This window comes from Paroedura picta, chromosome 11 (assembly GCF_049243985.1).
Source record: "Paroedura picta isolate Pp20150507F chromosome 11, Ppicta_v3.0, whole genome shotgun sequence".
Classification (NCBI taxonomy): Eukaryota; Metazoa; Chordata; class Lepidosauria; order Squamata; family Gekkonidae; genus Paroedura; species Paroedura picta.
This window is the reverse complement of record NC_135379.1, coordinates 44,641,867-44,668,566: the sequence shown is the minus strand read 5'-3', so window position 1 is coordinate 44,668,566 and position 26,700 is coordinate 44,641,867. Positions and strand designations below refer to the sequence as shown.

Below are 26,700 nucleotides of genomic sequence, written 5' to 3'. Positions count from 1 at the left end.
TTTATTTAATCATTTTAAGATCTGTTTGGTTATGTAACCCCATTTTATTATTTTGTTGAAATTTTAAACCCTATTTTTAAATGTCTTATACATTTTATGCCAATAAAAGGTTACTGACTGACTGACTGACTGGGCAAGCTTTTGATTCGCACAGGAAGAAGAAGAGAAGAAGAAGAGTTGGTTCTTATATGCCGCTTTTCCCTACCCGAAGGAGGCTCAAAGCGGCTTACAGTCGCCTTCCCTTTCCTCTCCCCACAACAGACACCCTGTGGGGTGGGTGAGGCTGAGAGAGCCCTGATATCACTGCTCGGTCAGAACAGTTTTATCAGTGCCGTGGCGAGCCCAAGGTCACCCAGCTGGATGCATGTGGGGGAGCGCAGAATCGAACCCGGCATGCCAGATTAGAAGTCCGCACTCCTAACCATTACACCAAACTGGCTCTCTTGCCTTGACTAAATCTTGCCTTGATCGTATGCCTTGACTAAATCTTTGTTGGTCTTAAAGGTTAGTGAATGTCCTCTTGCAAGGATGACACAGACTCAGTGTAATCCTTCTTGGTGGACTAAAAAATGCGGGGAGGGGGAATAAGTAAATAGATCCCAAGGGTGTGTGCATGCCCATGAAACTTTATACCTTGAATAAAACTTTACAAGCCTGTCCTCCCATGTCTTTAAATTTACTGGCCCTCTCTTCCCCTAACCTACCCCACAGGGTTGTTGTGAGGATAAACGAGAGGAGAGCAAATAATTAAGGGGGCTGCCCTGCCTTCCTGGGAAGAGGAGGAGAGGTTCATAGGAGCTCCCCTGGATTCATGGCTCCCCCCACCTTGAGCTACCCCAGGGGTGGTTTTTAGGGGGAAAGCTCTTTCGGGCCTCCCTTCCCTCCCCAGCTTCCCAGGTCTTCTTACCTCCCGGATTTGGTGATAATCATCTCGGTGCCCAACTCGTGGAATTTGTCCCAGAGCTCCTTGGTCTCCAGGCTGCAGGAGATCTTGGCCATTTCCTCGCTGGGGATGAGGGGCGTGGTGGGGATGAGGGGCTCGGTGCACAGCGAGGAGGGGCTGCCACCACCACTGCCGCCACCGCTGAAGTCCCCGTGGGGGTCCAAGGCGGGCAGGTCAGTCATGGGCTGCGGGCAGGAGGACTTCTCCACGAATTGCTCTGCAAAGGGGCACAGAGAGGGTGGGAAAGGTGAGCAAGAGCCTCCAGGTGCATGCAGCAAACCCCGAATTGCCGAGCCAGGAAAGGGCGAGGAGGGGGCGGGGAGGGATCGCGGGCAGCTCAACTGACAAGTGCACACCAACGTCAGAATGGACGGCCTCAAAAAGTTGGAATTGTGCAGGGATCCTCAACCTGTGGTCCTCCAGATGTCAATGGACTACAATTCCCATGAGCCTCTGTCAGCAAACACTGGCAGGGGCTCATGGGAATTGTAGTCCATTGACATCTGGAGGACCACAGATTGACTACCAGATCAATACGGTTGTTTCTCTCCCTGGGTCCATTGAATTGGATGTTTTTCTGGGGAGAACCTGAATTGGGCTTTCTCTCCCTGTCCTCCCCTTCCCTGCCCACTCCCCTTCCCTTTGGAAAAGCGGGCTGTCGAACATTTCGGACGCAGAGTCACAGAAACCAGCTCCATTCAAATCCCTTTCATCTCAGTGGAGAAATTAAAATTTCCCCAGGGGATCCAGAAGGGCCCAGTGCGGGCTGGGTCAATGGACTACAATTGACTCAAACTTACCCTTACTCAAACAGGCGTCCCGTTATGTCGGTCCTACAAATACAAAACCCTATCACTTTCAAAGCCCGTTTACATGAAAACCTGCAAACCTGCAGCGCCGCACTCATTTACTCTGGCGTAAACTCAGTAGAATCCGATGGGCCTTGCTTCCGTGTAAACGAGCTGTCGGACTGAACCCAAAAGTGCCTCTTTATGGCTTGCTACTCGTTTGTTCCAGCTCGTTTGCCTTGCGGAGGGCAACCTGAACCGGAGCGGGGCCAGGCAAGGCACAAAGCGACTCCAGAGAACGCCCCCCCCCAAAGCGCCACCACCTCTGATCCCGGGCGCTTCTTAAGCTCTGCAGAGAGAAGGTTTCTCTGCGCTCCATTCCCTTTCAGGGCGGCATCCCCCTTCCTGTTTGGTCTCCTCAGGACCCATCCCGACAGGCCAGTCGGCGATTCTCTGATCTGTGCGTTTTAAGAATGGGCAAGCTTTCAATTCTCACAGGGAGCTTAGCTTCTTCCAGCAGAATAGGAGCAAGGCTTCAGGTGCAGACCCCTGTCACCAGCTGGAGACCGGCCAGCATATTTGGGATAATGCACTTTCAATGCACTTGAGAAGCAGATGTTCCGGTTCCACCCAGGAAAATCCAGGGGCAAAAGCACACGGAAACTGCATTATCCAACCTGTGCAAAATGAGAATGCCCCAAATCCCAAACCATTGCACCCTCCCGCCGTTCTGTTGCAGGGTCTCTGAGGCAATCCGTGGCATTTGGTTCAGTCCTGCCACAGACCGGCTGGCCCTGAGGCTGACTGGGTGGGAGGGATGACCTCCTCGGGCGGAGGTGAACTGGATCGTCTCCCCGAGCTGCCTCCGGGGCAACTGAGGGGTCTTCTGTTTCACACACGCTAAATAATGCAGATTCGATCCGCTTCAGCCTCGGTTTGCAAGTGGCTGTGGCCATTTCATGAAGCTAAATCCGATGGAAAAGTGCATTGGAAGACGGTGTGAAAGCGGACTAAGCGAGGCGTCTTAATAACCCTGATTTAAAACTGTGACTCTGATGTGCAGATTGGAATCCGTAGCCGTGTTGGTCTGAAGCAGCACAATGAAATCAGAGTCCAGAGGCACCTTTAAGACCAACAAAGATTTATTCAGGTTGTGAGCTTTCGAGTGCAAGCACTCTTCGTCACGCCTAGAATAAATCTTTGTTGGTCTTAAAGGTGCCGATGGACTCTGATTCCTTTGATGCGCACGCAGCCTTCAAGGGCTCTCCGGCTTTCCTCGGGATAAAGCTAAACCTCGCCCCAAGACCTTTAGAATAAAATCTTGCCAAGGTTTTGCAGGGAATAAATGTTATTTTCCAAGCCCCCGACAAGAACCGAGACATTGAGGCACGATCCCGGCATCCTCCAAGCACTGTTGGGGATTGTTTTCAAAAAGTGATCGAAGCAGGAATTACTGAAATCGGAGACCAGACAGGTCCGCAATAGGGAGGCCAGAACGGGCCAGAATTTGATCGGCGTTTCCCAGTTTCTGGCCCGGAGGAAGATGGCCCGACCCAGACAGTTCCAGAGAGATCCGCGTGGGAGCTTGGCCTCCTTGTGCCTGTTTTCTCTGAGCAGATGCGTTTGGAGGAGGAGAAGCAGCAGCAGCAGCATCTGGGTGTTTTATACCCCGCTTTTCACTACCCAAAGGAGTTCCAAAGCAGCTTACAAACCCCTTTCCCTTCCTCTCTCCATAGCAGACACCCCGTGAGAGAGGTGGGACTGAGAAAACTCTGAGAGAACTGCTCTGCGGAAACAGCTCTAAGAGAACTGTGACCGGCCCATGGTCATCCAGCTGGCTGCATGTGGAGGAGGAGTGAGGAATCAAACCCGGTTCTCCAAATTAGAGGCCGTGGCTCTGAACCAGGGCCCAGACTGGCGCCGGAAGGGAGAGCCCAACGGGCATCTCTCCCAAACAGCAGCCTCTAAAAATCAAGACAGGGACAGGAAGCGCTGTCATGGGACTGTCCTGTCCCCTTGGGAAGACTGTCAGGACCGGAGGAAGGGAAAAAGCTCTCGTCCAGGGGCACTTTAAGGACCAGCAACAGGGCTTTTCCTGAGTCCAAAGTATGGGCCACTCGCTTCAGGCGGGCAGCCCTGGAGGGTAAAGCAACAGAGCAAAGTTTGGGTCCAGGGGCTCTTTTCAGACCAACCACGTTTAATTCTGGGCAGAGGCAGCTTTCCTGTGCATGCCCACTTAGTCAGGCATCTGCATGCACACGAGAGCTTCTTCTGCCCAGAATTGAACGCGGTTGGTCTGAAAGGGGACCCTGGACCCAAACTTTATTCTCATGGCTACTAGTCTAAGGTGACCAGATTGTCCTACTTTTGGAGGGACATCTGGGGGGAACCTGGCAAATCGTACTTATGTTGAAATATATATTACAATATATATATTACAAAACTATTTTTGCATTCTATGCGTTCTATGAAACTTTTTGTTGCTCCCTATAGACCACATTTTTAATCAAGGACCCCCCCCCCCCCGTTAATGGTGTCCCACTTTACCATCTGGTAAAATCTGGTCACCTTATAACTAGTCTTTGACGAAGAGAGCTTGCTGCCTCTTCCCAGTTTGTAGCCTGGCCGTCTTGTTGGGCTTGAAGGGGCTCCGGATCATGAATCAGGCTCTAAACCTCTGACTCGCTGCTCCAAGAGAACACCGGGCAAGCCTAGCCAGGGCCCCAATCCACAGAGAGAGTCCTCTTTCCCGGCGGAAGGTACTTCAAGGTCTCCCGAGAGGGCTGGTCCGGACAACGTCCCTGGCGGCCCTGCCCAGAGTCCAGGATTGCAACGAAGAAGCCCTTCTCGGAGGGAGGAGCCCCTTGGGTGGAAGGCAGGGCTCCAGCTGGCCGGACTGCTTCAAAACAAAACTGCTTGGAGATCCGATTCCGGAGGTGGGGGGAGAGACCTGATCCGGAGGACCTAGCTCAGGCGTAGTCAAACTGCAGCCCTCCAGCTGTCCGTAGATGACAATTCCCATGAGCCCCTGCCAGCATTTGCTGGCAGGGGCTCATGAGAATTGTAGTCCACGGACATCTGGAGGGCCGCAGTTTGACTACGCCTGCGTGGGTCATGCAGCCTGCAGACGCCAGGTCTGTCTGTCTGTCCAGGCGACAGACGGCTTTGCCTGGCCCAGTGCTCTTGGGAGGCCGCCCTCCTTCCCGGCACTGGCCAGGGCCGACTCTGCGTAGGTGGCCTGGCTCTCCCGGCCCGGCGGCAGTCCTTGGCGCTTCCCATTGGCCATCAGGAGGCTTGCGCTGCCGCCCACAGAAAGGCGGAGGCCCTGGGCGGCCGAGGTCAACCCAGGGACGACGACGGGCCACACTCAAACGGGGAGCAGAAGGGGATTCTTGGGGGTCCCGATTCCACGGGAGAGGAACTTTCTGCCCAAGGGCAGCAAAAGAACTCCGGCGCCTACGGAGCACAGGTGGAGAGAGTGATCGGTGGGAGCCTGGGGGTGATTCTTTCCTAGCTTAACGGTAGTGGAGGGGATCGCTTCAGGCTCCCCGGGCCCCTGCTCGGCGCAGACCCCACCGTTCCGCGGGGCTTCTCCCCACACCCGCCTTTCTCAGGGAATCCAAGGCCCATTCCACAACCATTGGATAAGGCACGTTTAATGCAACTTAGAAGTAGATTATCCTGTTCTGCACTGGAAAACCCAGCTGCAAAAGCACACTGAAAGTGCATTATCCAACACAGGGGTAGTCAAACTGCGGCCCTCCAGATGTCCGTGGACTACAGTTTCCATGAGCCCCTGCCAGAGTCCATGGAAATGTTGTCCATGGATATCTGGAGGGCCGCAGTTTGACTACCCCTGATCCAACATGTGCAGAATGGACTCAAGGTCGGGATCTCTTAGCGCGGATTTCCAAAAGCGAATAACACACATTTCCACTCTGACAAACTCACATCTTCTCCTTCCCCCGCCGGCTTAGGTTGAGTCCCTGCCTCCGTCCTGCGATGCGAGTCCTGGGGTCCAGCCTATTCATCTATTGTGGGGGAGGGGGGGGAGGAGAGGGAGCTGCTCCAAGCCTCCCAGCCTCTGGCAGGCGAGGGCCCAGCTCCTCTCCTCCGAGGGCTGCCCCGTCGAGGCGCCTTGCTCGGAACAAGCCCTCCGGACAGCATCGCAGGACACCCATCCCCTCCCTCCCGGCAGAGGGTCGGGTTTCGGGGCTCGATCCTTTAAGGAGAGAGCTGGGCCTGGAAGATGCTCGAGCGCCCAGAGGCATGGCAGCCTCTTCCAAAGCGAAACCTCAAGCCAAGCTGTTCTTCCAAAGTGGTCCCATTGGCTCCCTGCTTTGGAGGGGGTTGGGGTGGCAGAAAGAGGGATTCTACTGGGTTTAGCAGATCCCATAGATCCGGCCCTTCTCAACGGCCTCCCTGGGGAAATGAGAAGCTGGACTTTCAGGTGCTGTTCAGGGTCCGCAGATTCGGAACGGATTCGAAGGGGCCCTTGAGAGAGGAACCGACAAGCCGCTCGCCGGGGGCCTCCAGGGAAAGGAAGGGTCCTCAAACCCGCCTTCTCCCTCGGCCACGTCTAGGGACGACCCAGAGGGTCTCTACGGGCTGGATCCAGAGGGGAGGTGGGGATAAAGACCCCTTCCCCCTCCCGTGAAGCAAGATCTGCAGACCACATCGAATACTTCCAGGACTTTAAACAGAGTAATAATAATGATAATAATTATTATTATTATTAATTATTATTATTATCATAGAATTATTTTAAGCCTTTCTGACCCAGGAAATAGAGAGGGTGTGTGTGGACCCTGGGCGTCTGGGGAAAATGTCCTTCACAGACCCAATAAAACCAGAGTCCAGTGGCACCTTGAAGACCAGCAACGATTTATTCAGGGCGTGAGCTTTCGAGTGCAAGCACTCTTTGTCAGACTAAGAACTGACCATCATTATATTCCTACTGTTATGATGGTCAGTTCTTAGTCTGACAAAGAGTGCTTGCTCTTGAAAGCTCACGCCTTGAATAAATCTTTGTTGATCTTAAAGATGCTCCTGGACTCTGGTTTTATTGTGCTACTTCAGACCAACACGGCTGCCCATTTGATAATTCACAGACCCGACAGCAAAGGAAAAGAGGCGCCTGCTGGGGAGAGACCCCAAGAGAGAGCCCCGGGCAGAAGGCAGAGTCCGCCAAAGGTTCGCTGGGCCTTCCTCCGGGAACTGCGCGCTCCTCGGAGGCAGAGACCTCTGGGCTTCCCAAGGGGAAAGTTCTCTTTGAAAAGCGCGCCCGGCTCTCGGTCTCCCTCCCCGGCCCTTGAAGCCCTGCTGGGACCGGGGGAAAGAAGGTCTGTCCGAACCCAGAGGCCCGTCGTCCAAGTCGTCCCCCCCTTCCTCAGAGAAACGGATCGCGGGTCGGCTCCTCACCGCTAAACCCGGCTTGGTTGCCCGGTCAAGAGCGCGCAGCCCCGCATCCCTCAGCCTTCCCGTCCAGATCCGTAGAGCTGCCTTCATTGGGTCGCGGATTGCACTCTCAGGGGGCTGGATCCGGTGGATTTCCCCCCTTGGACTTGGCGGAGGACAGCTTTGTTGCCGCAAAAGTAGCCAGGTCTTGGGGCCCGCGAAAGACCAACAGGCTCGCTTCCCGGCAAAGGCCTCCTTGGGCCAGAACCGGCTTTGTGATCCTTCCAGGCGCCTTTGAAGACCTAGCTGAGAATCCACCGCAGTTTGATCTGGTTTCGCTAGGTTCGGAAGGTTTTATTCCTGGTTTTATTTCTCCGCATTGGACGGGTTTCTGAGCGGCAGATCCAGTTGGAAAAGGGGGTCTCGCGGGATCCGGTCCCGCTTGGACGGATCGTTTCCAGGAGCACGGCCGCTTCGGCCGCAAAGGGATCGTTCCCCATCAGAACAGGCAACGACTTGGCCAAACGGAATCGCTGTTCGGAAAGGCTCGTTGGCCGCGCACCGAGCTGGGAGCGATTTCACGGCGGGGGAAGCTTTCGCCCGGCCCGGTTCGCTTGGGCCTCCCGGGGAGCGAAGCGGAGGGCGCCCTGGAAGTCCTCCGCATTTCACACGCCCGGCGGCCAGTGCTGTTTTGCAAGCGGAGGGCTCCCGTTGGCGCGCAGGGAAAGCCCGCTGCAAAAGCCCACGCAGTGCGCCTGATCCCGGCCGTCCCGCGCAAGAAAAGGGCCCGGGGGGTCCGGGAAGCAAGAGCGCGGCCGGAATGTCGCGGCGGGGTCGTGGGACTCGCTGCTCCGGGGGGTTGACGGCCCTTTGGCGACCCTGCCCGCCTCCCTCTGGGAAAGCCCCGCGCCCCGACGGGGCCCGGCAGGGATCCGACCTCCGCGCCTTCCAGCCCCGTCCCCTGCAACGAGGAGCGCCCCCCCCCCTGGGTGCAACTGTCTGGGTGGGCTTCTGGCCTCGCTCGCCCCCTCGGAGCCTGGCCGGATCGGGTCCCCCCGACTCACCCAAGGGCTTGATGGTGCTCTCGGGGCCCTCCTTGGCCTTGGAGCCGCCGCTGGACATGAGCGCCGCGATGGAGAAGGCGTTGGCCCGCGAGGAGAGCTGCGGCTTGGGCGAGGCGCTGTACTCCATGGCGGGGGCCGAGACGGGCGCGCCGGACAAGCGGGACAGGCGCCCGGGTTCAAGGATCGCTCATCCCCGGCGGGCCCTGCGCCCCTCCCTCCCCTCCGCGGCCGGGCTGGCCGGCCCAGACCCCAGCGCCACCGGCGGCCGTGTCTGCCCAGGCTGGAGGCTCCCAGTGCCGCCGCCGCCGCCCCCCCGGCGGCCCGGCCTTAACTTGCGGCCGCCGAGATCCTATCGGCCGCCGGCCAATCAGCGCCCGGCCACGTCAGGCTGCCTGGAGCCCGCGGGCAGGGGGGGGGGGCTGGAGGAGGGCGCGCAACTCCCCCGCCCTGGCCGCCCTGGCCGCCCGGCCCCCCGGCCCCCTCGGGGCGCCCTCGCCGCTCGAGGGGGGAGGGGTTGCTCCGCTGGGGAGTCACTCCCCACCCACCCCCGAGAAGCCTGTGCGGTAGGGCGCTGCAAGCGGCCCCCTGGCTCCGGGTCGCCGGTCGCCCAGACCGCCTAAGTCAAGATCGGGGCATCCTGGAAGGTACCGGGTCTCAAGACTGACTTCAGAGTTACGCTTTTCTTCTTCTTCTTCTTCTTCTTCTTCTTCTTCTTCTTCTTCTTCTTCTTCTTCTTCTTCTTCTGATAATTCCGACTTCTGGCTGATCCCAGCTTTCTAGGAGTCCGATGGTGTTGCATTGTACTTGGATAACCCCCTGTCGGTTACATTGACGTACACTGCAACCCGCCTTGTGTCCCGGTGAGAAAGGCGGCCTATAAATCACCTCGTGCCCGCTCCCCCCAGCTCTTTCCGCAGCCCCGGGTTAACTCGACGCCCCCTCTGGAAGGACTGGAATTATAAGGGTCCCCGGTTTGCGTCTCCCAGGGGCCCATCTCCCTTCGATCTGGGTGGGAAAGCTTATGCGGGACTTAGTCGGAAGTTTCATTAAGAATAAAATCAGAGTCCAGTGGCACCTTTAAGACCAACAATGATTTATTCAAGGCAGGAGCTTTCGAGTGCAAGCACTCTTCCTCAGACTATTATACTAAGAAATCCACCCCACCAAAGGACCTTGGCTGACTCGACCTTATCTGGAGAAGTCACCGCAGAAGTCCCACGCTTGGGCAGGCAGGGAAAACAGGAAAGGTTCGAGGCCCCTGTGTACTGGCTTCGGGAGTGTGGCTTTCCTGGCTATACGAAACAGGGATCCGGTGGCCCTTTCGAAATGGACGGGACGGATTCCGGCTTCAGCCTCCGAGCAGGGCTCACTCCGCGACACCCCTTTAGACACCCCTCCCCCAAAGGGGCTGTGTGCACCCTGAAAAGAACCGTCCCAGCGCTGTTTGCGCACTTGCGTGCCTTCCACACACCCTCCTCCGGAAGGAGACCAAACTGCGGTCTGCACGGAAAGGCTGAGGGGCTCCGGGGGCCGCGGAATCCCCGACCTTTGCCTGCAGAGGGTCTTCTGATAAGCCCGGGAGGCGAAGGCCAAGGTCCCCCTGCTTGCAGGATCCCACGGGCGCCGGGTGGGCTCCTATCCCACTTGGCGCTTCCCAGGAGTGGGAAAGCGCTTCATCCTGCAGTCCAGAGACAGCGGAGGTCGGCCGTCTCCCGGAGAACCCCCCGCCCCCATCCCCATCCCCATCCCCCAAAAAGAAACCTCGGCTCCCGCAAGGGATGCTGTCCATTTGCGCCCATGAAAAGGAGTGGGCATTTATTCGCCTGGCCAGCGGGCAACCCACCTGACAGGGGGGTCGAGGCGGGTTGTTCCTGGCGAATCACTCTCCCGGACCGGAGGAGTCTTGGATCAGGTCACTTGTCGCACCACGCACAAGGAACCCGGAGCGAAACGGGTTCGAATGCTGCCCTGGCTCGGATGCATTGCAGTCGGGGGGTGGACCAATTTGGGCCAAGCATTTTCGCGCGTGTGTGTGAGTGGGGGGGGGGGGGAGAAAGGGATAATATGGAAGCACACTTGTTTGGAAACCTCCCATCCCGCTCTCTTTCGAGGGCCTCAAGGGGTGCCCTTTTCTCATTGCATCTTCACGACACCCCTGCGAAGTAGGTCAGGCTAAGAGCCGACTTCTGAAGTTCCTTTCCGGGCAGGATTTCGAGGGCAAGGATCCCCACTATCCACCCATCTCTAAGCCAGGGCTCTTCGGGCATGGGGGGAGGGCAGCAATCCCCCTTCCCGCCCCCCCCCCCCAACAGACGTCTCTGGGCTGATGGTGTCAGGAGCACAAGAGCTTCGCCAAACCGGCCGCAAATTGGAGTGGCCATGAAGTCCCTCCGCTTCACGCCTGGTCCCACCAAAGGACCTGCTAAATTAGCCCACTCTTGTGCTGGGGCCCTTTTCTTTTCAGGCTGCCGTCCCTGGCGCAAGTCTTAGGACTGAGTCCCAGCCGAGTCAAGGTGCTCAGACGCGCCCCTTCAGCTGCCTTGAGAGAGAGCGCCCACCTGCCCTGCGTTCACCCACACGAGGGAAAGGGTGGATTCCAATGGGCAGCCCTATTGGTCAATAAAATCAGAGTCCAGTAGCACCTTTAAGACCAACAAAGGGTTATTCTGAATAAATCTTTGTTGGTCTTAAAGGTGCTACTGGACTCTGATTTTACGAGGGAAAGGGGTCTAAGAAGATCTACTCGGGAAGGAGCTTCATTTTGACAGAAAGCGTTTTGTGGTTTGCACGTTTAATGTGCTGGATTTTCCTGTGTGAAACAGGAAAATCTGCTTATAAAGTGCATTGAATGTGCATTATCTCAGGTGTGCAGAAAGGGCTAGTCAATTTCAAGCGCTTCCCCTGAGGCTGGCCTGTCAATTCCTCCTTTGCCACAGTCTATGGCCCTATCCAAACCTGGCTTCAGCGAATGCGCTTTGCTCGCAATCTACCTATTTCAGATTGGTCTGATTTAAGGCGCTGAATGCGGGCTGGAGATGGAGCCTAAAGAATCACCCTCTCCTCGTGAAGCTTGGAGCCAGCCTCGGAATGGGACACGGAATTTGGACGGGAGTGAAACGTGGGGTGACTACTGGGGCGAAATATTCACGTCACGCTTCCAGCAGAAGGAATGTCGGGCAATTTCACGCAGTGGACTGTTAGATACAGAGTGAAGAGAACAAACCTCAGCAGGTCTACTCAGATTCTTACTTAAAGGAAATTGGTCGTGGGGACTTGAGTCTCTAGGGCTGCACTGGAACCGGGTCAACAGAAGATACAGGATTTCTGCGGGTTCCCTTCAAAGACGCGTTCCTTACTCGAGGAAAGTAAATAAGAAGGAAGAGTTACGAACTTCTCGGAAGCGATCGAGAGATGGATGGCCGCGGTCCTCTGTCTGCGGGAGCAGGAAAGAGCCAGAGCCCGGCGACACCTTAAATCCTAACAAATCCTGGGGCGGGGCAGGAGCATTCGTGAGCTCGTTTCCTTCGCCTGCGGAAACTCGTGATCTCTTCCCGGAGCGGTCGGCCTGGGCACAGACGGTCAGCGGACAGAACCGAGGCGCCCTTCGAGGGAATCGGGACAAAACCCTCAAACGTTTGCATCTTGGAGGACCAACTTACTTCCCCGGACCAAATGCATGTTGCACAGGAGGTTCAATAAAATCAGAGTCCAATAGAACCTTTAAAACCACAAAGATGTATTCAAGGCGTGAGCTTTCGAGTGCTTGAATAAATCTTTGTTGGTCTTAAAGGTGCCACTGGACTCTGATTTTATTGTGCTACTTCAGACCAACATGGCTACCTATTTAAATCTATGCACAGGAGGCTGTAACGCTCCAATCCTGAGTGCAGACACGCGAGGGATTCGGGCTCCAGGGAAATGCCCATCCTGGGTTGCACCCAGGGACGGTGGGGGGAAGTGCCGACACGCCCGGGCTGACCTACGGCGCCTCCTTGGGGTTCCCAAGCAAGAGGCGTTCAGAGGCGGTTTGCCACCGCCTGGCGCTCTTCCAAGGCCTCCCATCCAAATACTAGTCAAGGTTGAACCTGCTTAGAATCGGAGATCGGATCAGGCTAGGATCCTGACTGTTCTTTGGCTCCTTTGAACTCCCAGCTGGAACCCCGCCCGTCCCGCTGGAGAGCAAACCGGGCACTGAATTCTCGGGTCACTGAGGGTATTCCTAGAGGCGCAGGTCCCCCGCCCGGCCGTCGGGAGCAAGCAGGCGCCCCAGACCCGGCTTTTTAGAGGGCGCGCCCTCTTTCTTGGCGCCCGCCCTCTTCGGGAGCCTGATGCCAATGGGGGCTGGGAGGGGGTAAGGCCTGAGCCTCCTTAGCAGGAACCCTCCCCGCTTCCACCGCGGGCTGCTGCCCACGTGGGCTGCCCCAGGGAGATGAAGGGAACTTCGTCCAAACCCCTTTCTGCTTCCCTTATATAGGCAAGGAAGCGCCTGGCTCAAGTGCCTGCCGCTCCTGCGCCTGCCCAGAATCCCACCAATCCGAAGTGCCAGGTCACTCAGGGGGCGGGGTTGGGTCTGCGCTCCCCCCTCCTCCCCAGGCATCCCGCCCCGGTGTACGGCGCGACCCCCGTTCGACTCCATCCTGACTGCTGCCTAGGCTGGAAAGTGAAGATCTACAATCCCGCCCCCCTGTTCACCGCCCCCTGCCCCTTTGGGATGACTGAATCTGAACCTAAACCGGCTGAATCTGTTCAATGGGGCTTCCTACCTAGCCCCCCTCCCCCTCCCCCGCGCAGGTGCTTTTGGGACCCCTCTGCCATTGACCTGAGGTGTGTTCTTTGGGGGCAGAAGCGCAAGGGGGCCAAGCAGTTGCTCTCAACAGAGACACTGGCTGCGATCCTAAGGACTGGCTGAAAATATTGCCTCTGGGCGCCAGGAGAGGCAGCAGCGATCCTAAGGACCACCGGCATCCAGGCGCATGCCCGCAGCCCCCAAAGCTACTTTCCCCGCTATCCCCCCTCCCTGCGCAACAACAGCAAGGCTGTGAGAAGGGGGGGGGACTCTGGCTAGCCAGGCAGACTTTTGGGAACACACCTTAGGGGTGTTCTTTGGCCGACGCGCAAGGGTGCCAAGCAGTTCATCGCCCCCCCCCCGCTCGCCCCTTCTGCACCCCTCGGCCCCTCCCCGGAGCCCTCCCAATTGGCCCGACTCCTCTACATGTAAAGGTTGGGGATCTTCTGCCTTCCTGAGCCAGCCCACAGAAGCTCATGCCTTGAATCGAGCTTGGTTGGTCTGAAAGGGGCTCCAGGACTCCTGCTCTGGAGCGCAGCCACATTCGGGGGGGGGGGGGGGAACAGCTTCCCAGAAGTTGGTCCCCCCCCCCCCCCCGAGGCTGCTGGACTGCAGCCCAGCGCTTCTGCTACTGCAGCCCAGTGATCTGGAGAAGGGTGCGGGCTCATCCTGGAAACGGGGGGAGTGTAAGTGCCCCTCCGCTGCAGGAATTCCGTCACCCTGGCCTTGCTCTTTCAGGCCATCCCATGCAGGGCCTAAGTCAGCTGTCTTGGGGCAGGAGGGTCTTGTAACTCCCCCCGCCCAGTCCTGACCACACGACCCCCTTGTCCTTGGGATGGGCCTCCAATATCCGATCCCTTGCAGGTTTGGGCCTTGGTTGTCTTTGCTTTGATTCAGAAGCAAGCTCCGGTCCGCTGCAGGGAATACATGGAAAGGTGCAGCCTTCGACTGGGCTTTACCAAGGCAGATCCTAATCCCTTCTCTGCACTTAGCCGGTCACCCCCCCCCCCCCTTCACCTGTCCCCTGCCAATGGTGGATGTGTGAATATGTGTGCTCTGCAGAAAGCTTGTGGTTGGGGTCAGGAGCACTGACTTCTAACCTGCTTCTCCACCTGCAGCCAGCTGGCTAACCTTGGGCTCACCAGACCAATGATAAAGCTGTTCTAACTGAGCAGTAAAATCAGGGCTCTCTCAGCCTCACCCACCTCACAGGGTGTCTGTTGTGGGGAGAGGAAAGGGAAGGCGACTGTCAGACTACCCAGCACCTGGCTGTCTGGTGGTTGGCCCAATAAGAGGCATATCCAGGAGAACAGGAAAGGGGGGGGGAGTAGTGGACCTGTCCCTCTTTGGGCCTACCCAGCAGGGCTCTCAGTGTCTCCAGCACTCATTTTGGAAGGGATGCCCAGAGACAGGTCCGCACGATGGCTGTTCCTCAGCAGGGGAGGAAAACCCAGCTACAAAAGTACAAGTTGGAGGGGAGAAGGACCCCATCCGACAGAAAGGCAACAGGCGTGATCCCCAGGGAAGTTCTGCGCAAGAGATCGGGAGAAGCCCTGCACCACATTGCAAGCTCCCCTCGCTTCCGGAAAGGTGCCGGCCCCGAGGGTGGCCAAGGCCGGGCTCAACGGTTGGAGACCCGGAGCCAGCAGAGAAGGCACTAAAAGCTCGGGCACTGATGGGAGAAGCAGCTGCACTTTGGCAGGCGGGCTGGGGCTGCATGGTCCAGCGCCTGGGAAGGTTCAGTGTCGCCTTTCAGAACCAAGTTTGAGTCCAGCAGCATCTTTCAAACCAACAAAGTCGTATGCAAGGTATCAGCTTCTGTCTGCAAGGCCCCTTCTTCAGATACATTGAAACAGAAGGTCCTCAATCGTAGATATGGAGGGGGGGATGTTTAGTAGCCAGGAGGATTTCAGATGCATGATTTCACTGGGCAAATATAGCCAAAAGAGGTTCGAGGCAGTTATCGGAATCTGGCGAACGGCTGGCAGTCAACATCCAAATGCCAGAGAAGTTGGAGTTCGGCAGCAGCTGCAAGGTGGACGCATCAAACTCTGGGTGCAAACAGGACTGAGAGACCAGCATGTGTGGTTGTGTGCGCTTTTAATGGCATTTGAAAGCAGTTCCCTTAAAGGTTGCCTATTGGTAGGGTCACTAAGAATGAAGCTGCAGAAGTTACCAGGCAATCAATAACGCTTCTGTCTACAGTAGGGGTAGTCAAACTGCGGCCCTCCAGATATCCATGGATGACAATTCGCTGGCAGGGGGTCATGGGAATTGTAGTCCATGAACATCTGGAGGACCACGGGTTGACTACCCCTGCTCTAAGGTGCTCCTGGTGGGGTCGGGAGAGTCAGCTTGGTCTAGTGATTTAAGAGCAGCAACCCCTAACCTGGAGAACTGACTTTGATTCCCTGATCCTCCACATGCAGCCAGCTAGTCACAGTTTTCTTAGACCCCCCCCCCCCACCTACTTCACAGAGTGCCTGTTGTGGGGAGAGGAAGGGAAATGACTGCAGGCCATTTTGAGGCACATGAGGCCTGCTGGGTGACCGTTGACCAGTCTCAGTCCTCTCAGAGCTCTCTCAGCTTCACAGGATGCCTGCTGCGGGGAGAAGAAGGGAAGGTGATTGTAAACCGCTTTGAGACTCCTGGTAGTGAAAAGCGGGGTATAAAAAACCATCACGACCATGATTATTTCTTCTTCTTCTTCTTCTTCTTCTTCCTCCTCCTCTTCCTCCTCCTCCTCCTCCTTGTCTTTTTCTTCCTGGACTCGAACCCAGCTGTCCTTCTGCAGACCAAGATGGCTGCCCTCTGAAACCCTCTGAAACCAAAGTTCCCTAGGGAAGAAGTCCTTGCTAGCTTTTTCCTGCTTTGGGACGCCCCCATGCTCTCGTCCGTCCCCCCGCCATGATTCGCAAAAGCGTTTAGGAGGTCGTGCTCCCGGAGCCAGCCGAATCCTCCAGGCCCCAGTCTTCGGCAAAGGTTTAATTAAGTTCTCCAGCAGCCCTCCCCGGTTCTCCATCTCCTTTCAGCCTCCTGTCGGAGGGAGCCGCGGCTGTATGAGATCTGACAGGCATGTGCTGCTGGAGGAAGTGGAGGGGAAGCCCTTGGTTCATATGACTAATTAGACGGGCCTCACGCTGGGTTGCTCTTTTTTGATGCCGATCCCTGTGCTAATTGTCAGTTGTGTTCCTCTGGAAAGCAAGGCTGGGTTCAAATCGCCCAGCGCCTTGTTCCCTATTAGCTTCCTTGACCTTAAACTGATGTGAATTGACAAGGAACAGACGGAGGGAGAAAGAGAGAGGGAGACAGTTCAATCCACTTAGCTGGGGCAGAGCTGGAAGGGCCTTCGCGGAAAGCAAAACAGCAATACAATTAATGCACTTTCTCGCCGTCTGCAGTTATCGCCACCAGATAAAAAGAACCAAACTATGTATCCCAGAAGCAATTGGCAAAGGAATTTGGGGCTGATGTGATTTAATGGCTGGGTGACTGTTAACACAAGGGCCTTCCCACCCCCCCACCCCCTTTTAAAAAATTAGTTTTACAGGGCTGTCCTAAACATGGTTATAGCCTTGAAACTCTACCGAAGGCAGTGGACATACGAGGCTGTAACTTTGCTTAGGATTGCACAGTTATATGCTTATTGTGCATTGCCAGAAATGCAACCTGCTCATAGATCAGAAACCTCCTTCTCCATCATTAAGGTATATCTTTTATGGAGATTATTTGATGCAGAATGACTGTTATCCAGAAGTTATGCCAGGCATGGTTGTTTATTGGTGGATGAAAGGAAGTCGATCTTGATGGTTTCCTGTTCTGTACAAAGATTGTGTGTGTATGTATGCCAAGTTATTCTTTTCAGTTGCCTCGGCTGCGAATGCTGGCAGTGGCTCATGGGAATTGTAGTCCATGGACATCTGGAGGGCCACAGTTTGCCCACCCCTGGCCTAGAGTTTAGTCCTGGAAGCTCAGTTTGCATGTGTGCAGTGCCTGATTTGGAGCAGGACCATGGTCCATTGAGAGAGGGGATTTTAACTTTCTACCTGTGCTGTTTTCCCAACAGGAAACATACCAGGGGAGCCCTAATTTGCCCTGTTGGGGAAACTTACCTGGAGCCATCAGGATCAGCAATATCGTCTCCCTCTGAACCACGTCATGCTGGGGAGATCAATCAAAATTGTGTCCCCGCCCCACTGAAAACGAACTCTCCAGCCATGAACTTCCTGAACGCTTCCATAAAAAATATACATGGGGGGGGGGGGGAGAATTAGACTTTGTAACATGTGAGTCAGCACTTATGCATAAGCCTGGTATCCAACTCTACATTTTCTCCAGACTTTTATAGATAAAATCCAATCCCCTGCCATGCGATGGCTGCACATCATACTAGCGATAGCCACAACCTGCGGAAGTGAATCAATCAACCGTGCCTTCAGCAACGCTGAGTGGAGAGCAGAAATCAACCCTTTCGTTCTTTGCCATGTCATCACCTGCCCACCAACAATACAGCCGCCCTCATTTCCATGGAATACATTTGCCATCTACTCGAGGCGGAAAGTCATTTGTGGTCGAGAATGGGCAAAGGTTGTTGCCTTTCAGCTAATCCTGAGTCGTCCTCCCGTCCTGATTTCACAGATCAATAACCGGCCGGCATCCTGGAAATCAAATAAGGACGTCATTGGAATGCACAGACATCAGGGATTTCACCGGTGTGGTTTCGACAATGAGCTCGTTTTAGCATAACCCAAGCAAAGGGTGGTTGTGGTCAGGACACAAAGCAAGACAAGTTCTCTACAGACTGATCAGTGTAATGTTCCTGCCAGCTCATGGTCACCCTGTAGGGCAGGGGTGGTCAAATTGTGGCCCTCCAGATGTCCATGGACTACAATTCTTATGAGCCCCTGCCAGCAAATGCTGGCAGGGGCTCATGGGAATTGTAGTCCATGGACATCTGGAGGGCCGCAGTTTGACTACCCCTGCTGTAGGGATTTCAAGGCAAGAGACATCCAGGGGTGGTTTGACATCCTTAGGCTTCCTTGGTGTTCTCCCATTCAAGAACTAACCAGGGCCGATCCTGTTTAGTTGCCAGGATCTGATGAGATCGGGCTAGCCAGGGCTGTGATTGAAAGCAATTATCATAAAACTGGTAACCTTAGGAGGCAGCAACCATGTGGTATACCGAAATAATACTACTGCGCATGCCATTCTAGAGGCAATGCAGGCCCACACTGGTTTCCTCTGGAAGAGAAAATATTTCTTTTGGCAATATTTGCTTTGTTTATCAATATACAAGTCACATACAGGTGGAGGCACAAAGCCAGTTCTGCAGAGCACATGAGAACCTAGCCCACATCAGATCCTCAGAGAGAGATGGAGACAGGGTATCCCAAGGTGCTTTGGGCAGCTCAGTGCTCTCTGTCTCTCATCTGTCTCTTGAAGCACCAATCCTGTTTGACCTTTTCACACAGAAACCACCTCCTCCCTTCAGCTGGGTGGGATCTCACCTTTCTGAGCCCCAAGCCATGGCCTAAAACTTAAGGTCTGTTGAGAAAATATCCATCACTGGAATGACAAATTACCATTCATTTTGTGTAGGACAGACCGATCCACAGTAAACAAAATCCAAACCCATAACAAAACTTAACCTGTAGAGCAGGCTTTCTCAACCAGGGTTTTGTGAAATTTTATTTCTCGGAGCAACCCGATGCAAATTCTGCTGAGCCATATGCACTGGGACCAACCAGAAGCTTTGCTCTGCTCTGGTTCACTTGGAGTCCTGTGTTCAGTTTTGGGAACTCAAGTTGAAGAGCGTGTCCAGAGGAGGGCAACAAAGATGTTGAGGGATTTGGAGACCAAGACGTATGAGGAAAGATTGGGAGTGCTTGGTCTGTTTAGACTAGAAAGGAGATGACTGAGAGGGGATCTGATAACCATCTTCAAGTATTTAAAAGGGTGCCATATATAGAGGATGGACCAGAGTTGTTCTCTCTTGCTCCAGAGGGATGGACCAGAACCAATGGAATGAAATTAATTAAAAAGAAATTCCGTCTAAACATCCGGAAGAAGTTCCTGACAGAGCAGTTTCTCAGTGGAACAGGCTTCCTTGGGAGGTGGTGGGTTCTCCATCTTTGGAAATTTCTAAACAGAGGCTGATTCTGTGAAAGCTTAAGGGGGTGGTGGGTTACAGTGGATGAGCAATAGGGTTGTGAGTGTCCTGCATAGGCTTGGACTAGATGACCCATGAGGTCCGTTCCAACTCTATGATTCTATGATTCTATAAGAAGCGCAGACTGGGATTTGGTGGAAGGAGAAGGACTCAGGGATTTTAAGCCCCCTCATTTTCTGAGCGGGGCCCTTGGGGCAGAACCTGAAAACCTGCCCCCTGCTAGGGAGAGGGATGATATACCTGCCTCCACTCCTGACGTCTCCAGTTCTGAAATGAATTTAGCTCTGCTTCAATTTAAAACCCAGTCACCTCTTGAGTTTCAGGGTTGTTATCATCCATACACCGCAAGACTTTTTTTGGATTCACAGATGTCACAAATCCACCAGAATCCCCAATTACACAATGTTTATCAATTGAGTCACACATAAAGAGTTTTTATTTTTTAAAATGTCATTCATCCTCACTTTGTTTCACTGGGTTATGTTCACATAATATTTCTGCTGATGTTGTTGTTAGTAACACCTGGATTATAAAGACAACACTAAAAGGCAGAAAATATATACAGATTGGACACAAACAGTGACCTAATCTGTGTTTTGCAACATGGCTTCCATGAGTGTAATATAACCTCATAAAAGAGAGCGCATAAAACATTTGCCACTGCATTTCACTGTTCTGCCAGGTTAATGCCCATCCTCCGAAAAGGCTGCTTTTGCAGGGTGAAAACGACAAGGCACCGCCGGTTATTTTTGTAGCTACTCTAGACAAAGGACTTAGTGACTCCCGTTGCTATGTGCAACTTTCTTAGCAACTGTAAGGCTGCCATTTGATCAGGTTACATAGCATGCTCCCAACGAGATTTCAATGATAGGCAGGTACACTGATTATGTAATTCAAATACAGCCCAGAAATGGGTCTAAATGAAGTAGTCGGCGGGGTGATCTTATTTACCAAGAACATCTTCTTCTTCTTCTTCTTCTTCTTCTTCTTCTTCTTCTTCTTCTTCTTCTTCTTCTTCTTCTTCTTCTTCTTCTTCTTCTTCTTCTTCTTCTTCTTCTATCACTGCAACAGAAGGATCTTGGCTCTTCCTCCTGATAGCTGACACTGGCCCTCTGGGGCAGAGGCCGACCAGGACATTTCCTCAGAAGTCCAGTGTTGTCGCTTTGAGACTCCTTCCAGTAGAGAAAAGTGGCAAATAAGAATCTCCTTATTTTTCTGATTCTAGGATTCTAATCTCCAGAGCTAGAAATGTGCAGTTAGAACACGATCAGAGATTCTCAAGACTCCAAGCTTCTGCACTTCACCCACTTGGCAAAACACAGGGTCAGATGCCCCAGACAAAGAACTCCTCAGTTTGGTGTAGTGGCTAGGAGTTTGGACTCCTAATCTGGCGAGCCGGGTTTGATTCCCTGCTCCCTCACATGCAGCCAGCTGGGTGACCTTGGGCTCGCCACAGCACTGATAAGGCTGTTCTGACCGGGCAGTGATGCCAGGGCTCTCTCAGCCTCACCCACCTCACAGGGTGTCTGTTGTGGGAAGAGGAAAGGGAAGGGGATCGTAAGCCGCTTTGAGCCTCCTTCAGGTAGGAAAAAGTGGCATATAAGAACCAACTCTTCTTCTTCTTCTTCTTCTTCTTCTTCTTCTTCTTCTTCTTCTTCTTCTTCTTCTTCATTCTAGCAGGTAGGGCTGCATAGGCAGAGAGGAAGACCCACAAGGAGTGATAATCTAGCAGGTCTTCATTGTCCTCCTGCCCCATCTCCTGTTTCTGAAACAGCAGGGTGCTTGGCCCTTTTCATTTCCCAGCTGTGTGTTGCTCCTGAGGCTTAGTGTTGAAGTGGTACCAAGTTCCCTTAATGGCACCGGCTGAGCAGTTCTGACAGGTAGGCACCACTATTTCCATAAAGGGGGGAAATATATTAGTGAAAACATTGAATATCCACTTTGCTGAATTTTATTGCACAGCCGCCATTAAGAACTTGAGCATTTAATGTATAGGAGCAAGTTTAACTCTTCTTTCTTTGGCTGTACTTAGATAAGCGTGATCATTTGTGGCTCATAAAGCATGGTTTGAGCAAACTGAAGATGCGAAAAAACAGCCTTGCAGGCGGGTGCCAAATGAGGATTTCTAACTAGGGTTCATAGCTGGTTTGATAACCACAATGTGTGTCATTGTGAAATGATTGGAGATCTGAAAACAAAAACCTGAGTTTGTTAAATAACCCCATGTCCTTCAGCTAAAGTATGAGGTTAAAAATATGAAGCTTTTAGTAAAACAGGCCAAAGTTGCTGCTAAGCAAGGGCCGACTGGTTATGCCTGAATACTCTAGAGACATCATAAAAAGCAGGGGCTGATGCATCACCCTCTTCTTCCTGCAGTGTTCTATGTTATTACCCCATGATGTTATATGTAAACTGCCCAGAGCCGTATGGAAGGGCGGTATAAAAATCTGAATGAATGAATGAATGCATGCATGAATGCATGAATGCATGAATGAATGAATGAATGATCATGAACCCCTGTCAGCATCCATGGACATCTGGAGAGCTAGAAGAAGCAGAAGCAGAAGCAGAAGCAGAAGACGAAGAAGAAGAAGAAGAAGAAGAGCTGGTTCTTATATGCCATGTGGCCACCCTGGTGTAGAGTTATTGTAGTCAGGAGCAGCCTCAGGCTCTGAGTTCCTGGTCTACATTCCAAAAGCAAAATTCTTAATATATTTCCTGCCACTTAGTCCCAGAAAAAACAACTAAATCCTAATATTTTTGTTATGTCTGTGGCCATTTGGTCACTGAAGCAAATGATGGCTTCTGCCAGCCAAGGAACTAACCAATCAAAGGCACCTATTAAGGTCCAACTAGATCACTCTGCTTAGAGCCAATCCATTTGCTCTGCTTAGAGCCAACCGGATCGCTCTGCTTAGGGCCAATGAGAGGCAGCAGCGAGCTGCCTGAAAGGTATAAAAGTGTATGAGTTTGCCTGTTTTTCTCTGTTCAGTATCTGGAGTTTGTTGCTGGAGTTGCTTTAAAAAAGAGCTGTTCTGAAGAATTGGAGACTGGGTTCACTGAACCCGCAGACTTAATAATTTTTATTATGAACTATTGAATTAAGGAAGGAAGGAAGGAAGGAAGGAAGAAAGGAAGGAAGGAAGGAAGGAAGGAAGGAAGGAAGGAAGGAAGGAAGGAAGGAAGGAAGGAAAAGCATAGTATCTTACAAGATTGTTTTTGCCACGAATGCTTGCAGACCCTGCAGAGAATTGCAAAACTGAACTTGTTTTTTTCAGGCAGTTCATGTCTATAAAGATAAAAACATTCCCATCAGGACGAAAACTCCACGGATTTTCTTTTTCTTTCCCATCACAGCCACCTTCCTTCTCTCCCCACCCCATCCACCCACCTTGGCTACCATTACAGCCATTTTTGAAAACTTATCAGTAATAAACAGACCTGATGGGGAATTAAAGGTTAACAGGAAGTAAAAGTCTTTTCTCTTAATTGCAGCCCCTTCTACAGCTGGAGTAAGATTAATCATCAAGGACATTACTCTTCATTAAGCTGTGATTCCTTTCTCTGGCTCGTGGCTTTTTTCATTCCCGTCGTCTCCCACCCCAGGCTTTTATCACCAGTACACTTTGAGAAAAGTCCTGTTTAGCTGTGTGACATTGCAAAAAGGTTTTCTACACAGAAGAACATTCTCACCATCACCAAAGTATCCAATTTTCGTCTCACTTTGACGGAACAATTCCTGCCCCGGGGGTATTTTGACTGCCCTGGAGTGTTCCAGTTTACATTAATACATTTATCCCAACTAAATTTTTAATAAATATTTCGTGGGTGGTACAAGTTTAGCAAAGCACTTCATCTTGTGGGTTTGTTTTCATTTTTTTTCCAGACTGAGAAAGGCAGGATTCAGAAGCAAACGGTGACGTTCTTCTCAATCTGCAATGTGTTGTGTTGTTTCTCCCAGGGGCTCTTGTCAAGAGATTCATTTTGGAGTACCTGCAATCACCCTAAAGTCTGATCCAGAAAACATGCGTTCACCCTCCCGCACACAGGGGCCCACACTGTAGAGCAAGGGTAGTCAAACTGCGGCCCTCCAGATGTCCATGGACTACAATTCCCAGGAGCCCCCTGCCAGCATTCGCTGGCAGGGCGTCCTGGGAATTGTAGTCCATGGACATCTGGAGGGCTGCAGTTTGACTACCCCTGCTGTAGAGTATTGCAGCGCCCACTGGAGCAGTGCTTCCTCTTTCATCCATGAATGTAAATGCCATTGCTGAAGAGGACAACTGCCTTCAATCGAGCAAGGGAATGCTTGCCTCTTCATCCATGGGCATTCCTGCAGGGAAAACACATGCTCCTATGTATACATATCACCATCGGAATGACCAAAGTTTTCCATGCCCATTATGTTAATCCTTCTTCCATCCATCCTGCAAACAATAGCTGATTCCCAAAGCAGGCGATGAGTGGAGAGAAGTGAACTGGAAACTTCGGCCCACAGTCCAGGCTGGGCTGTGCTAGTGGTGATCAAGTGAACATGCATCCGTCGGAGCAGATTTTGACACTGCAGGTCCCACCCCCCACCCCCAACCAACATTAATTCTCTCCAGTTAGGATGTCCGAAAACAGCTCCAGCCTAAGCTGCTTGGACTACCAACAAAAGAGGATATATTTATAAACCTCTCCCTTGAAACGGGTACTCTAAACAAATTCAAGTATCAATAAGGGATGTCCACAGTAGTTAGAAAGCTGGAATTTGCCTGATCTCTAGACATGTCTTTTAAAAAGAACTTTTCTTTTACAACTGGAACTCAAAGAGAACCTGACTGCACTTGAGTGTATGTTTTATACTGTCTGTGTTTTTGACGGTCGAATCTTACGATGTAATTTTTGCATCACTGAATGAGAAGAAAAGATGGAAGGAGCCTAAGAAAGCCAAGGTGGCTCCATAAGCAGTTGTCAAATGATTTGAGGAATAAAAAAAGAGTCATTTAGGAAATGGAAGGAAGGCCTTATTACCAAGGATGAGTATAAACAAATAACCAATAATTGTAGGGAGAGTGTTAAAAAAGCTAAAGTTTAATATGAGCTTAGGCTAGCAAGAAGTGCTAAACATAGTAAAAAAAGGGTTCTTTAGTTATATTTCAAGTAAGAAAAAGAGTAGGGACACCATAGGAGCACTGCAAGGACAAGTGAAATTATAACAGATGATGAAGAGAGGGCTGAAGTGCTTAACTCCTATTTCTCCTCAGTCTTCTCTTGTGAGGGAAATAGTGCTCAGTGTGGCAAAAACGTAACACAACACAGAGGATGGGAATGGTGGCCTAGGATCACTGTTGGAGCAGTCCAAAAACACCTAGTTTCTTAAATGTAATTAATTCTGGGCCAGATTAATTTCATCCAAGGGTACTAAAAGAACTTGCAGATGTAATCTCTGAACTTCTGTCCATTCTTTTTGACACTTCTTGGAAAACAGGTAAGGCGCCAGATGATTGGAGGTGGGCAAATGTTGTCCCCGTCTTCAAGAAAGGGAAAAAGGAGGATCCGGGTAACTGTCGACCTGTCATCTTGGCAGCTTGACATCTGTATCGGTCCTTGAGCAGCTGGAACAGAGAGCTGTGATTTCTAAGACACAGCATGGGTTTTGCAAGAACAAGTTATTTCAAACCAACCATCTCTTTTTTTCAAGCAAGTGACTACCTTGCTGGATCAGGGAAATGCCGTGGACATAGTTTATTTGGATTTCAGTAAAGCTTTGATAAAGTTCCACATGATATTCTTGTTGACAAGCTGGTAAAATGCGGTATAGATCCTAATTCTGTCAGGTGGATTGATAACTGGTTGACTGATCGTACCCGAAGTGTACTTGTTAATGGTTCAGCATCTTCTTGGAAAAGAGTGACAAGTGGAGTGCCCCAAGGATTTGTCCTGGGGCCTGTGTTGTTCAACATATTTATAAATGATTTCGATGAGGGATTAGAGGGGATACTTATTAAATTTGCAGACGATACTAAACTGGGAGGGGTAGCAAACAACAGAAGACAGAATCAGAATACAGGATAATCTTGATAGGCTTGAGAAATGGTCTAAAGTGGAAAAAAAAATGAAACTCAATAGGGACAAATGTAAAGTTCTGCATTTAGGTAGGAAAAACCATAGATGCCAATATAGGATGGGGGAGACTTGTCTTGGCAGTAGCATGTGCGAAAAGTATCTAGGAGTCTTAGTAGACCATACATTGAACATGAGTCAGCAGTGTGACTTGGTGGCTAAAAAGGCAAATGGGATTTTGGGCTGTATCAAATGAAATATCATGTCCAGATCATGGGAGGTCATGGTACTACTTTACTATGCTCTGGTTCGGCCTCACTTGGTCCTGTGTTCAGTTATGGACACCACAGTTGAAGAGGGTTGTAGACAAACTGAAGCATACCCAGAGGAGGGCAACAACGATGGTGAGGAGTTTGGAGACCAAGATGTATGAGGAAAGGTTGGGGTTGCTTGGTCTGTTTAGCCGGGAGAGGAGACGACTGAAAGGGATCTAATAGCCATCTTCAAGTATTTAAAAGGGTGCCATATAGAGGATGGAGCAGAGTTGTTCTCTCTTGCCCCGGAGGAATGGACCAGATCCAATGAGATTAAATTAATTCAAAATAAATTCAGTCTAAACATCCGGAAGAAGTTCCTGACTGTTTCTCAGAGAGGTTTCTCAGTGGAACAGGCTTCCTTGGAGGTGGTGTGTTCTCCATCTTTGGAAATTTGTAAACAGAGGCTGGATAGCCATCTGACAGAGAGGCTGATTCTGTGAAGATTCAAGGGGCTGGCAGGATACAGTGGATAAGTGATAGGGTTGTGAGTGTCCTGCATAGTGCAGAGGGTTGGGCTAGATGACCTAGGAGGTACCTTCCAATTCTAACAACTGGACTGTGGCTATTGTACTTTGGTCACATTATGAGAAACTCACTGTGAGAGACAAGAATGCTAGGAAGAGATGAAGGCATCAGACAAAGATGAAGACCCAACATGACTCAATCAAGGAAGCCATGACCCTCATTTTGCAAGACCCAAGCAAGGCTGTTACCCACAAGATATTTGGGAAGGTCATTAATTAATAGGGTTGCCATAAGTGTATTTATTTAATTTATTTATTATTGGACTTATATACCCCCCTCCCAGCCAGCTGACTCAGAGTGGTTCACAACAATAGAAAATACAATTAAAACTGAACCAAAAGAACTAGCAACCCCAACGAACCTTCCCCCTACCACCTTCTGCCATGAAATGGCTGGAAATGCAATCTCCCACCAAAGATGGGGGGTTTGAGGGGGAAGCCTGATTGATATTCCGCCACCCAGCCTCAATCAAATTCCATATGGAAGAGCTTTGCCTTACAGGTCCTGTGGAACTGCAAAACCTCTGGCAGGGCCCTCAGCTCTTCAGGGAGCTCATTCCACCAGGTTTGGGCTTCGACTAAAAAGGCCCTGGCCCTGGTGGAGGCCAGGTGGACTTCTCTTGGGCTGGGGATCATTACCCTGTTTAGATTCACAGAGTGCAAT

General features: G+C 52.0%; 1 protein-coding gene across 1 annotated transcript in view; it reads right to left on the bottom strand.

Moving 5' to 3' along the window:
* The window catches only part of TBX20 (T-box transcription factor 20), a 47,394-nt gene extending 38,889 nt beyond the window's left edge, over positions 1-8,505 (bottom strand). The window contains exons 1-2 of the mRNA XM_077302919.1: positions 8,193-8,505; positions 908-1,160 (exon numbers count right to left, since the gene is read on the bottom strand). Of these exons, the coding sequence (XP_077159034.1) occupies positions 908-1,160; positions 8,193-8,319 (380 nt within the window). The 5' untranslated portion in view covers positions 8,320-8,505. The remainder of the gene's footprint in view (positions 1-907; positions 1,161-8,192) is intronic.
* Between the last annotated feature and the right edge of the window lie 18,195 nt (positions 8,506-26,700).